Source organism: Leopardus geoffroyi, chromosome D4 (genome assembly GCF_018350155.1).
Source record: "Leopardus geoffroyi isolate Oge1 chromosome D4, O.geoffroyi_Oge1_pat1.0, whole genome shotgun sequence".
NCBI lineage: Eukaryota > Metazoa > Chordata > Mammalia > Carnivora > Felidae > Leopardus > Leopardus geoffroyi.
Genome location: NC_059342.1, coordinates 90209172 through 90222718, shown reverse-complemented (window position 1 = coordinate 90222718; position 13547 = coordinate 90209172). Strand labels below are relative to the sequence as shown.

The 13547-nt window shown below is 44.2% G+C and overlaps 1 protein-coding gene across 10 annotated transcripts in view; it reads left to right on the top strand.

Moving 5' to 3' along the window:
- Nucleotides 1–13547, top strand: part of SETX (senataxin) — a 65995-nt gene that overhangs the window by 17851 nt on the left and 34597 nt on the right. For all 10 annotated transcript variants that reach the window (XR_006710366.1, XM_045469531.1, XM_045469538.1 and 7 more), the window contains 4 exons: nucleotides 1004–1175; nucleotides 1568–1655; nucleotides 2131–6282; nucleotides 7984–8083. Coding sequence is in view for 9 of the 10 variants with exons in the window: in XM_045469531.1 (XP_045325487.1) it covers nucleotides 1004–1175; nucleotides 1568–1655; nucleotides 2131–6282; nucleotides 7984–8083 (4512 nt within the window). In the remaining variant the exon portion in view is untranslated. The remainder of the gene's footprint in view (nucleotides 1–1003; nucleotides 1176–1567; nucleotides 1656–2130; nucleotides 6283–7983; nucleotides 8084–13547) is intronic.

The following is a 13547-nucleotide window of genomic DNA, read 5'->3' as shown; positions in this document are numbered from 1 at the left end:
GTGTCAGCTGCAGGAAGGGATGAAAAAGTGTATGAGAAGGTCTACACAAATGCCTATGATAAAAAAAAAAAAAAAAAGTAGAGCTTAAGAGCCTTGAGGAAAATCAAGCAGAAAGTTCTAGAGTGACCAGATAACATCATCAGTAACTGAGTGAGCACTGTGTCAGAACAGGGCGGTAGATCAAATGACCAGGGAACGTTTGATGGAGAGGGCACGTTTGAGCTGGGCTGGAAGGACAGATAGGATTTTGCTAGGGGGTGCCAATAGTGAGGGCATTCCGGGTCTTACTTGGGGAGAAGCCAGCTGTCTGTCTGTGCTGTAGACGGGGTATGATTATGGGGGCGTGAAAAATCAAGCTGGAAAGAGACAGTGGAGTAGGATCTTCCAAGTGCATGACTGAGGACTTTGAATCTCCTTGGGAGACATGAAGGAGCAGTTGAAGGCCTTTGAGTAGGCAGTACTTTGCCACTGCACATCTGATGGGAGGGAAAGAACTGGAGGTGAGAGCTTCTGAGTGATGGGAATTCCTGCCAATTGGATGAAAAGTAGAGAACAAAGCCACGTTGAGATACGGTTGGATGAAGGGTGTGTGTCCGCTTAGCCATTAGCTAAGGGATTCGGTCCTTTATCACAGCCAAATGGCATACAAAATGCAGTTCGAGCTGACCCAGAATTTCCCGTATCACGGGCTTTGTTCAGTAGGAAGGATGTTTCAGGTGTGGCAGACAGGGTGAGAAAGGTGAGTTTGCCTAGACTCTCTGTTTGTTCCCCATTAAAAAATTTCTTGGAGGCATATAGCATTGCTTGGGAAAAAATGCAGAAGGAACTTTAAAATTTACCAGGTCTTTAAAGCCGGTGTGGTTGGCGGCACTTTGCGTTACATGACTTGGTGCTTTGCTTTCAGTTTTGTGGCTCCCCAGATAAAGCAAGCCTAACCCTCAGCCTGCTTTCATGTCTTTGTCTAATCGTTGCGTGATTCAGCAGTTACTTCGTTGTATTTCAGATGATAGCGTGGATCCTTTCTGGCCAGCATTGCACTGTTTCATGGTGATTCTGGATCGCCTCGGATCAAAGGTCTGGGGTCAACGCATCGATCCTATTGAGGCGTTTCAGACCATTATCAACAACATGAGCTACAATAGAGAGATCCAAAATATACGGAACAGCTCTGTAAGGTTAGTTGAGTTAACGTGTCAGGATTTTAATGTTTGTTTATTTTTGAGAGAGAGAGAGAGAGAGAGAGAGAGAGAGAGAGAGAGAATGTGAGTGGGGGAGGGGCAGAGAGAGAGGGAGACACAGAATCCGAAGCAGGCTCCAGGCTCTGAGCTGTCAGCACAGAGCCCGATGTGGGGCTTGAACTCGCGAACCACGAGGTCATGACCTGAGCCAAAGTCGGACGCTCAACCGACTGAGCCACCCAGGCGTCTGGTTGTGTCAGGATTTTCACATAGGCTCCGTGAGGAAGTCTGTTGTAACTGACTTAGCGACAGGGTTTTCTCCTTTTTGCTTTTTTTTTTTTTTTTTTTTTAATCAATTCAGTGGTTTCTATTTATTCTTACTGCTTTAGGACCAAGTCGGAACCGGAGTCGTATTTGGGTGATACAGTGACTTGTAGCCAGATCGTGTACAATTATAACCCTGAAAAGACCAAAAAGGTATGAGGCGTTTCGAGAATTCAGATGCTACTTGCCCTGCCTTTGTAGAGACAACATTGCACCTAATTGGTTGACTTGCTGATTTTATTATACACAGCTGCTCCGAACCAGCTGCTGCATAAGGGGTTTCTGGTTGAACGGATGTGTCATGCCCTGTGAAAACTGGACTCTTACTACAGGGTGCACCCTTTGGAAGATTAAGGGCAGCTGGGAAGATTGGAAAGGTTGTGGGATGGGCGGTGGGGGGGTGGGGGGGATGAGTGACGGAAAGAAGAACACAGCACGTGCAGGTGTCCTGTCCTCACGAACCCCTGAGATTGACGTTGAACGGTTTTCCATCTCTTTGGGGTATGTGCAGATACATGGGAACCAAAGTAGGAAAACCAAGCAGCATATTTTCTTGTTTAAAACTGTGTGTTAAGCCCTCCACGAATGGTGCTTGTTTACCCAAATGTCTGTATTTCTTCCATTTTAGGATTCCGGGTGGAGATCAGCCATTTGCCCAGATTACTGTCCTAACATGTACGAAGAGATGGAAACGTTAGCCAGTGTGCTTCAGTCAGATATTGGTCAAGACATGCGTGTTCACAATAGCACGTTTCTGTGGTTCATCCCCTTTGTTCAGTCCCTCATGGATCTTAAGGATTTGGGTGTGGCTTACATAGTAGAGGTGATTCACCATCTGCACTCTGAAGTCAAAGATGTCCTCAACCAAACAGATGCTGTGTGTGACAAAGTTACTGAGTTTTTCCTTCTGATTTTGGTGTCCGTGATTGAACTGCACAGAAATAAAAAATGTTTGCACTTGCTGTGGGTTAGTTCCCAGCAGTGGGTGGAGGCTGTTGTAAAATGCGCCAAGCTTCCCACCACCGCGTTTGCACGGAGTTCTGAGAAGTCATCTGGAAATTGCTCCAAAGGAGCAGCAGTGATATCGTCTCTGTCACTGCATTCGATGCCGTCTAATTCTGTCCAGCTGGCTTGTGTGCAGCTGATCAGAAGTCTCCTTAAAGAGGGGTATCAGCTTGGGCAGCAGACTCTGTGCAAGCGATTCTGGGACAAGCTCAACTTATTTCTGCGTGGGAATTTATCTCTAGGTTGGCAGTTGACTACTCAGGAAACCCATGAGTTACAAACTTGTTTAAAGCAAATTATTAGAAACATAAAAATCAAAGTACCTCAGTGTAGCACTTTTGTGGATCTGACTCCCATATGTAAAACCCCTCCTGCGTCTTACAATAAAGAAGAAAGTGAACAGACAGGGAAGAAATCTAAAAAAGGCCTGCACTGTCTGGAAAACTCCAGCCCAACATTTTCGAAAGGACCGTTGAAAGCTGAGGCATTTCAAATGCCAGAGAATAGATTGGTCAAAGCAAGTAACGCTAGCGGAGAGGATAGTGAGCACAATTACATAAAAGATTTAAAACTAGAAGGCCGTCTCTCAGCAGAGTCATGCATAAAGCAGGGTAGCAAAAGGCTTTTCCCGGAAAGAGCTCAAGATGCAGTTAAAACAAGTAAAGGGAAGCAGAAGTCTGTGAAGGAGAATCCTACGGATTCCAGAAATGGTCTGGAAAGGGGATGTGACAGAGGGGTGATAATAGCCGCATGTTCATTGACTGATTCTGGCACCGACTCCCTGGAGAAGGCGTCCACATCAACTGAGGATTTCTCTTTCAAGGATGATGTTCTTGGCAAAACCTCAAAAGGAAAAACTAAGGGACAGAAAGCTGAAATCTGTGCTAAGTTATCACATGTAATAAAGAAGCAACACAGGAAAGGTACTTTGATCGATGATGTCAACTTAGAGGAAAAACTGACTGTGTCTACCATTGACAGTTTCTTTTCAAGGAAAGATTCAGGAGGTCAGAAAGGGGATGGCTTCATAAACCATCTCTCTTTAGACCCTGATGACGTTCCCGATGATAAAAACGGGGAGCGAAAATCTCAAAACAGTTTATTGCTGAAGAAGAAACAATTCAAGAGCAAAGAGTTAGATATTTTCTCTTCCCATGAAAATAGCTGTCAAATACAGGAATGCCAGGCAGATGGTAAAGATTTGGTCTCGTTTACGGAAATGACCGATACTTGTGTGAAGAAAACCTCTCCCTTCAAAGACCCCGTGACTCTTCTTGAATCGAGAGATAAGGAAGTTGGCAAGAGTACCACCAGTCAGGTGTCTTCTCACTTGAGGGAACAGGTTCCTAGCCTCAGTCCACAGTCCAACACCTTGACAGATTCCCAGATAGACCGAGACCTCCACAACTTATCTTTGATAGCCCAAGCCAGTGTTATTAAGTTTCCATCAGAGTCAACTCAAACAAGCTCATCCCAGCTACAAAGAAAAGTAAAAGATAAAAGATGTTTCGCAGCTAACCCGAATAATGCTGGAGAAGCCTGCCAGGGCCAGGTGATTATTATTTCAGATTCTGATGATGATGATGGTGATGAAGGGATTCTGGGTTTTGAGAAACACATTAAACGAGATAAAATAGGCATCAAGAAAGAATATCCAGAGGAGCATACTTCAGTAGCTAGTACAAATGTGGAACAGGAGCTAATAAAGGAAGAAGAGGCAAAGTCCCTATTGGAGTTTGAGGAATCGGATTCTCAGTTTTTTGAGTTTGAAAGTCCACATGAGGTGTTTTCAGTTTGGCAAGATCAGGAACCAGACAACAAGAATTCAGTTGAAGAGGATGAAAACAATTCACGTCTGACTCACATAAACGATGTCACGAATGATTGGGGTTACGATACAGATTATGTATCTGAAGAGGTTATTAAGAAAGTAGCAGAGGGCATTGAAAAACACACAGAACCACAGAGTGGTAGTTCTGTCGGGGAATTTTGTGAAACTGAAGTGAAAAAACGTAAGAGAAAACGATATGAAAAACCTGTAGCTGAAGATCCTCTGAGGCCTTCACCTTCTGAGAGAAATGAGGACCAGTCTGATAATGAGAGAGGTCTGACTGAAAATGATCTTAAAAGTATAGAGCTGAGGTCAAGTTCCAGGTCGAATCTTCAAAGAGGCACTACAGATTCACTAAAGAAGTCTTCTCCAAAGCTTCGTACTTACTCCAAACCCGTTAGGAGAGTCCCGCATTCTAAAACTCAGAAAACACATTCAGATACCAAAAAAGGGCAGAATAAAAGTTCGAATTACATAAGTTGTAGGACGACTCCTGCTATAGTCCCACCAAAGATACTTCGCCAGTGCCCTGAACCAACTTCAGCTGTTGAAAAACTTGGTCTGAAAAAGGCTCCTCGTAGGGCATTCGATTTATCTCAGCGATCTCTAGGGTATTTAGTTCAGTTACGGGACCATGGCAAGACCGTGGGAGTGGTTGATACCAGAAAAAAGACCAAATTAATTTCTCCTCAGACTCTCTCTGTCAAAAATAATAAGAAACTGTTGACAAGTCAAGATCTTCAGTCGCGAAGGCAGGCGAAACCCAGATCAAAGCAGAAGAGGCAAGGGTCCCTGGGTTCTGAAAGCAGAGCTCCTACAAGAGCAGGGCTGCGTTCAGCACAGAATCCTGACACTCTCGTCCCAGAATCCGATAGCTCAGATTGTCGTGCTAAAGGAGGCGTCGAGGTGGGTGCTAACAGTACTGGAAAGCCATCAATAAAACACGCGTCTTCTGAACCAGAACCCGTGAAAACGAAACGTGTTTCTCAGGTGGCTGTTGATCCTTGCCTTTCGAACCAGTGCGCTTCTGTTGTGTTAAATGGAAGAAAAGCAACACATGAAGCCATTGTCTCTACGTCAGCTGACCCTTTAGGCGGAGGCGACCTAACAGAACATCGTTTAGAGTTGCCCGCTCTGAAAGAGGGAGAGCCCAGATCCAACAGTGACTCGGAAGATGAGGATATATTTCTAACCCAGCACGATCCCGCAGATATGGATTTATGTTCACAAATGGAAAGTGGTAACGAGAAACTCATTGAAATAGTTCATGGAAAAGAAACAGCTCTGATGGAAGAAGAATCTTGGAGCAGCACAAAATGTAAGTACAAGGATTGTGTCGAAGCCGCGCAAAACCAGGGTGAATACTGCTCCAAACACTGCGAAGCTAAAGCAGTGGGTGAAGATGTGTTTCGTAAGCCGGGCTTGCCCCCCTCTGCGTCCAGGAGACCCTCCACTGCCAAGGTCTTTAGCTCAAGTAGTACTTCACGAATTGCTAATCTTTCGAAGTCTTTGGAAAGTACCTCCGCACCGCCACCGGCTCTCAAACAGAAGTCAAACGGGGTACCATCTGTTTTGAAAGTCCCACAGCCAGCCTCTGTGTTGTCTCCAAAGCCAGCGGGTGAGGTGAAGAGTTTGTCTGATGTTCTCCGTCCTCAGACTCTGAATAATTCCAACAGGCAAGGTTACAAGCTTACCTTTGGTGAAAGCAGATCTTTTCCAGCTTCCTCTGCGGTAAACGTTCTCTTGTCCTCACAGTCTATCTCGGACACCTTTGTTAAGGAGGTCTTAAAGTGGAAGTATGAAATGTTTGTGAACTTTGATCAGTGTGGGCCCCCCACCAGCCTTTGTCAGTCCATCTCAAGACCTGTGCCTGTCAGATTTCAAGATTGTGGAGATTATTTCAATGTTTTTTTCCCTTTGATGATACTGAATACTTTTGAAACGGTAAGTATGTTTTCATTGTATACCTGCCCAGACTTTGAAGTTGCCGCTTTTTTTTTTTTTTTTTTTATGTCGGTAGTCATTAGAGTACAGTTAAAATAACTGATCTCATTTTGATTTAGATGTAGCTCTTAGATTGTAATGTTGAACGGCTGTTTGTGCCAGACGCTGTTCTAGATGCTGATGAGACAGAGGAAGCACTTTCTTAATCCCTGCCCTTCTGGAGCTCACAGACACCCTTCGGAGTGCTAATGAACCAACTCCAGAGGTAGCACAGGAGTAAGTGTTTTTTGATACAGAGATGAGGGACTCCTTCTCAGAGGAGATAGTCTCCCTTCTGCATTTATTTTGAAATTAACATAGACCATTAATGAAGTTTTCTTGAGTCGGCACAGGGTATATTACATTGAACAGCACGGAGCAGTAAATTCTGTTTTTCTCTTTATACATCTGTCTTCTGGTTTCTCACTCGTCCTGGTGGTTGCTCTGTCCCTTTAGCTGCCTCCCTTACCTCCCTCAACGCAGCCCATTCCGGTTCTTCTGCCTTCCTTGCTCCCCCCTGACCGGGATCGCCCGATAAAATACAAGATTCCTGTTAGAGAATCCGCCCTTCAGCTTTGGCACGTTGTAGCACCAGATCCTGAAACTCAGCGATTCTTTTTCCAGCCGTGTCCAGTCTACCACTGAGCCCACCAGAGGCATCCTTCATCCTGTCAGTGTTTCTGATCTCTAGCGTTTCTTTTTGATTCTTGGAACTTGCATACTCTGCTTTTCCCATTAAACTCTTAGCATAGTAATTATGGGGCTTTTGTTTTGTTTTGTTTTAATTCCTTGCCTGGTCATTCCCGCTTTCCGGCCACATCTGCCTCTGGTTCTGGTGCTTATTCAGTCTCTTCAGACTGTGGCCTGTGAGTATACCTTATAATTTTTGTTGTAGGGTGGACATGATGTGCTAGGTGAAGGGAACAGCCAGCAGTAAGTGGGCCCTTGAGTAATGTGGCGGTAAGTTGAGGAGGGGGGATCGTCCTGTAAGCCTGCTTCTGCCTGTGGACTGTGTGAAGCACACACATGCTTCTCCGTTCCCTGCACGTCCTCAGGTGGGACAGGAGGGCCAGAATGGGCTGCAGTTGGTTATTTCTCTTCCCTTCGGTAGTTCAACTCTGGTAATAAAAGAGTTTCTGCAAGATCGAGCCTTGGCAAGATCAGAACGTTCTAGTATATTTCAAAGTGGTGTCTTTCTTCCTCCCTATGCTGGGAGCATGAGGGATGTTCTCCAGTGCTCACTGCAAGGGCCTGGAAGGCCTCCTAGAGGTAAAACTCCGCGAAGCATGGGGTGCCCCTTATGGCGGGTGCCCCTAGAGTCCTCGTCACTGAGTTGTCCACACTGAGCCCCCGAGCGGCTTGTCGGTTCCAGTTCAGGGTTTCCTCTCCTGGCGTTAAGGTTCGTGCTCCCGTCATTTGTGGTGATGTGAAGGGTTGTCGATTTCTCAGCTTGCTTTTTGTTGATAGGATGAAGTGGGGACTTCCGAGTTCCTCGCATGCCGAACTGGAAACCAGAAGCCACACGTTGATTTTTCATGTTTCTGTCGCTTGGGATTTTAGGTTCCACGTTTCACTGTTGCTGGTTTGGGGGAAATTTTGCTGTTTAGCATTGGCTTTCTGGAATGTTTTTGCTTTCTTCATGCGCTTTTTTGTTGTGTATAGGTGGCACAGGAGTGGATCAGCTCTCCAAACAAAGAGAAGTTCTATCAGTTGCATGTACGGAAGTTTCCTGCTGATTATAAAAAGTACTGGGAGTTTGTGGGTAAGTTCTTTCTTCTGTAACTTGGAATATATAATAATTGGAGCTTTCTATTTGGGGAAACCTCGTTGTCATTTGAAAAATTTGAGACCTAGGTTTCCTAAGCTGAATTCATAACTTCTTCCAAGCATGTTTAAAGGCTTCGTTAACGAGGTTAATTACTGGGACAGTTACGAATATAAAGTTCGCGGTTTTAACCATTCTGTAACTAAGCACAGGCCAAGGTGGAAGCCGGACATGGAAGAGAGGGTGAGTGAAGGGGGCTTGACAGCGTTGGGGCGGCGGGGGAGGGGGTGTTGTAAACAACAGGTGTGTTGTTTATAGTTGCTCAGCATTACAAGCACTCAGGGTAAATCTCTATGCCAGGTCAAAACAGTTGCACGTGTTAAGACTTTTGGTCCGTATTTGCCTTTGCCTACTGAAAGGAGCATCATTTTGACTCCTGCCATGAAGTGTAAAGATAGACATCTCCCTCATGTTGCGAGTTTAAACTTCTTTTCCCCAGTTTTATGTATGAAAAATGTATCTCATTTGAGTTTATAGGGTTTGTCTCAAATCTTTTCTGGTCATTTGTATTCCTCAAGGGGGTATGGGGATAAGTGTCTTTTCATGCCCCTTGTCCTTCTTTCTGTTAGGGATGTTGTTTTCTTCTTAATCTGCAAGCATTCTTATAAATTGCTTTTTTTCAGTGTCTTCATTTGTGGTTCAATTTCAGATGCAGTTTTTGAGGCATAGATAATTTCTACATATATTCAAAACCACCATATTTATTTCTTCATGGTTTTGACTTTGGTCTTAGAAAGTGGGTAAATACTTCCATATTTTCTTGTAGTAGTTTTATATTTTTAATATTTAAATTGCAAATTTATCTGGCATTTATTTTGGTCACATGATAGAGTCACATAGTACTTCCTCAATCTGGCTTCTGTAACACGTCTGTAAAATTCATCAATTTTATGTGTGTCTTCACTGGTTTTTCATCATTATGGTAGTATTTCATTATGTGAATATGTCATGATTTTACTGTGGGGTGTTTGGGTTTTTGGGTTTTTTTTAATTATGATTTTACTGTCAGGCATTTTTTTCAGTAGTTTTAGCCTGTGTGTTGGGTCCCCAAGACCGTCCCCAGGTTCAGTGATTCGCTAGCATGACCCACAGGAATTAACATACACCCATGCTCGTGGCTGTGACTCTGATGGTGAGAGCGTACAGAGCAGACCCAGCAAAGGGGAGCACGTGGGGTGAAGTGTGGACGACACCAGGATCAAGCCTCTGAGAGTCCTCTCCCAGTAGAGTCACACAGGGTCTATTTAACTCTCCCAGCAATGAATCGTAACAACACGTGGCATGTGAAATGTTACCTACTAGGGAAGCTGTTTTGTTTTTGTTTTTTGTTTTTTTTTTTATTTTATTTTTTTATTAAATTTTTTTTTCAACGTTTATTTGTTTTTGGGACAGAGAGAGACAGAGCATGAACAGGGGAGGGGCAGAGAGAGAGGGAGACACAGAATCGGAAACAGGCTCCAGGCTCTGAGCCATCAGCCCAGAGCCCGACGCGGGGCTCGAACTCACGGACCGCGAGATCGTGACCTGGCTGAAGTCGGACGCTTAACCGACTGCGCCACCCAGGCGCCCCTGTTTTGTTTTTTAGTGAAAAGAAATTTTTAATGTTTATTTTTGAGGGAGAGGGAGAGTGCACAGTGGGGGAGGGGCAGAGAGAGAGGGAGACACAGAATCTGAAGCAGGCTCCCGGCTCTGAACTGCCAGCACAGAGCCTGATGCAGGGCTTGAGCTCACCGACCGCGAGATCATGACCTGAGCCAAAGTCAGGCACTTAACGGACGAAGCCACCCAGGCACCCCTCAAACTCTTAAACTGTGAGATCGTGACCTGAGCCAAAGTTAGTTGCTGAACTGACTGAGCCACCCAGGCGCCCCCCCTACTAGGGAAGCTTGTTAGAGACTCAGCGCCCCAAACACCCTCTGCCTAGCCTAAATTCGTGACTTCCAGAAGGAAAGCAGGTGTTTGGCATAAACCGTATTCTTTTTGCAAACAGTTTAGGTGCAGTTTAGGCTGACAGGGTAGGCTGACATTTCGTCAGCAAATGACAGTCCCAGAACCTGGGGTCACAGGTGCCAAGGGCCACCCTGGTAAGCAGACCTAAGGATAGCAGCCTCGGGCATGCCACGTTAACTCTTAGACCGCATCTTATGGGCTGTGTCACTCTGATGTTTCCTCTGTGTTTCTGTGAGGGCATTTTTGTGGAGTCCCATATCCAGAAGTGGGTTGCGGCGTCTCGGTATGTGTGTGTTCAGGTTGCATAGGTAGTACCCGGCCTGTTGTACGGCACTGGCCCCCCCCCCCCACCCCCCACCCCAAGAGTGTGGGAGAGTAGGTCTTTGCCAGTACGTTTGCACTGATTGTCGTTTACTTTCAGCCATCGTGCCGCGTTTCGATTGACGGCCTTGTGTGGTTTTATTTTGCCCTCTCCTTGTTACCAGTGAGAGGTTGAGCACCTTTTTATATATTTAGCAGCTGCTTCAATCATCTGTTTTGGGAAGTGCCTATTCAAGTTTCCTGTTAATTTTCTGTTATCTTTTTCTTATTGATTCGTAGGAGTTCTTTACGTAATTTGGATCCATGCCACTCTCTCAATTTGGCTTGTGTTTTGACTCCACAGGTGTCTTTGAAAGCCGTAGTTTATTCTTCTCGAGAGTTTCTTTTATGTACGTCTGGATGTATGTAATCTTTACACCCACCGTGGGGCTTGAACTCACGACTCCAAGATCAAGAGCCACATGCTCTTCTAAACAAGCCACCCAGGCGCCCCTAGAATTTATTTTTAACGTAGCAACTGCATTCTTTTTTCTTTTTTTTTTTTTTTTTAAGTTAGTGTTCTGTGCCTCATATAAGAAACCTTTCCCTGCTATAGGGCATAAACATGTTATCTTAACATCTAGAACAGGTGTCACCAAATTGCAGCTTGCAGATCTACCCCATATCCTGTTTTTGTACTGCTCTGGAGTAACTTTTGCATTTTAAAAGTCTTTGAATCGAAGATGGTGAATATGCAACAGACACTTAGGTGTGGCTTGGAAAGAAAAAGTGTGCAACCCCTTTTCTAGATGGCTCATTGTTTTATCAACCTGGAATTTATTTTCATGCATGAATGAGAACATAAGGGCCATATATTGTTTGTTTTTCCAAATGGAGATGTGGTTATCCCAGTGTTACTTATTTGAAAGGATCACCCTCTTCATGCCCTGCAGCGCCTTATTAGCCATAAATCTAGTGTCCGTTTAACTCATGGGTTTTTTTTCTGGATTCATTTCTTCTTCATCGGATCATCTTCCTACCCTGTTGCCCATATCACATTGTCTGATTACTCAGTCCAGCTTTATAATAAATTTTTTTTAACTTTATTTATTTTGAGAGAACCTGTGCAAGCAGGGGAGGGGCAGAGAGATGGGGAGACAGAGATCCCAGGCAGGCTCTGTGCTGTGAGCGCCGAGCCTGACACGGGGCTCGATATCGGGAACTGTGAAATCGTGACCTGAGCGGAAATCAAGAGTCAGACACTTAACTGACTGAGCCCCCCAGGTGCCCCTGTAATGATCCCATAATGTCCGGTGAACAGGTCCTTCTACCTTGTTTTGCCTTAGGAGTGCTTTAGCTGTTCTTGTCCTTTTGTGTTCCCGTATAAATTATTTGGCTTATTTTCAGTAATGTTTTTATAGTTTATGGAGAGATTTTGTAGATTTGTCTTTGCTTTGATTTTTTTGCAGGGAGGGGTCATTTGTAATTAAATTCAGGGAATACCTCTAAAAGATACAGACCTAAAAATTTATAATAAAGTAACATTTTATTGCTTAAAATAGTAACAGTAATTCTTTAATATCGGGTAGCTAGTCAGTGTTCAAATTTCCAGTTTCCTCACATAACAGTTTTTTTCAGCCAGCTTGAAATAAGATCCAAACTGGGGGGGCCACACTTTGACACCAGTTGAAATGTATTAACTATAATTTTCTCCTTTTTTTTTTTTCCCACTTTGTAATTTATTTGTTGAAGAAGCTGAGTTGTTGATCCTTTAGAATTACTGTTACTGTCTTGTTGATTATGTCTCCCTGGTGTTGGTTAAGCATGTTTGCCATTTGTGTTTCCTGTAAGTCGATAGTTGTATCTACAGGCACAATCAGATTCGAGTTTGATTTATTATTTTTGGCAAAACTGTTTCATAGGTGGTGGCATGTTCCTTTTTCAGGAGGTGCATGAATCTCTGATTTCTTTCCGTAATATTTACAGCTGTTGATGTTTACTGCCTAGGTGAATTTATTAAAGGTACAGAATGCTGATGTTTTTATTTGATCATTTCTTCATTTATTATCTGGAATAGTTCTTTTAAAAAATTTTTTTTTTTTTAATGTTTATTTTTTGAGAGAGGGAGAGAGACAGAGCGCAAGCAGGAGAGGGGCAGAGAGAGAGGGAGACAGAATCCAAAGCAGGCTCTGGGCTCCGAGCCGTCAGCACAGCTGAGCCACCCAGGCTCCCCCGGAATAGTTATGTAAAGACAAATTTCTCTCTATTATTCGGTTACTCTGTGGTGTACTTCATAAAGAAAGGTAGAAAAGTTCTTGACTCTTGATCACTTTTCAAAATAATGAGTTAATTCACTACAAGCACTGGTGTTGACCATTGTGCTTTTTTTTTTAATTTTTTTTTTTTTTTTTTTTCAACGTTTATTTATTTTTGGGACAGAGAGAGACAGAGCATGAATGGGGGAGGGGCAGAGAGAGAGGGAGACACAGAATCGGAAACAGGCTCCAGGCTCTGAGCCATCAGCCCAGAGCCTGACGCGGGGCTCAAACTCACGGACCGCGAGATCATGACCTGGCTGAAGTCGGACGCTTAACTGACTGCGCCACCCAGGCGCCCCGACCATTGTGCTTTTTAAAAAATTTCATAAATACATGAATTTAAGTATACTTGTGTTTCTAACCATTGTAATTCAAGCCCTTTAGATAGGACCCTGCAAGTCTTTGAGAGTTGGCCTGCTATCTGATAGGACCAGTATCATCTCTGTTCATTTATCCCGTCTCTGAACTTGCAGTTGCCTAAGTTAGCCTTAGCATCTTGTAGAAGAAAATGGTATTTCGGCGCTAATATAACATGAGGAGCATTTGGCTGGCTCAGTCGGTTGAGCGTCTGTCTGACTCTTGGTTTCAGCTCAGGTCACGATCCCATGATCGTTGAGATCGAGCTCCGCATCATCGGGCTCTGCGCTGGGTGTGGAGAGCCTGCTGAAGATTCCCTCGCTCCCTCTCCCTCTGCTCCTCCCCTGCTGGTGCGTGCGCACACACGTGCTCTCTCTTAAAAGAATAATATAATACGACATGATAACGCACTGTATGTATGAACAAGTAACAGGTAAACAGAAGAAAAGGTTGAAAAAAAGATTGGAGAAAGATAC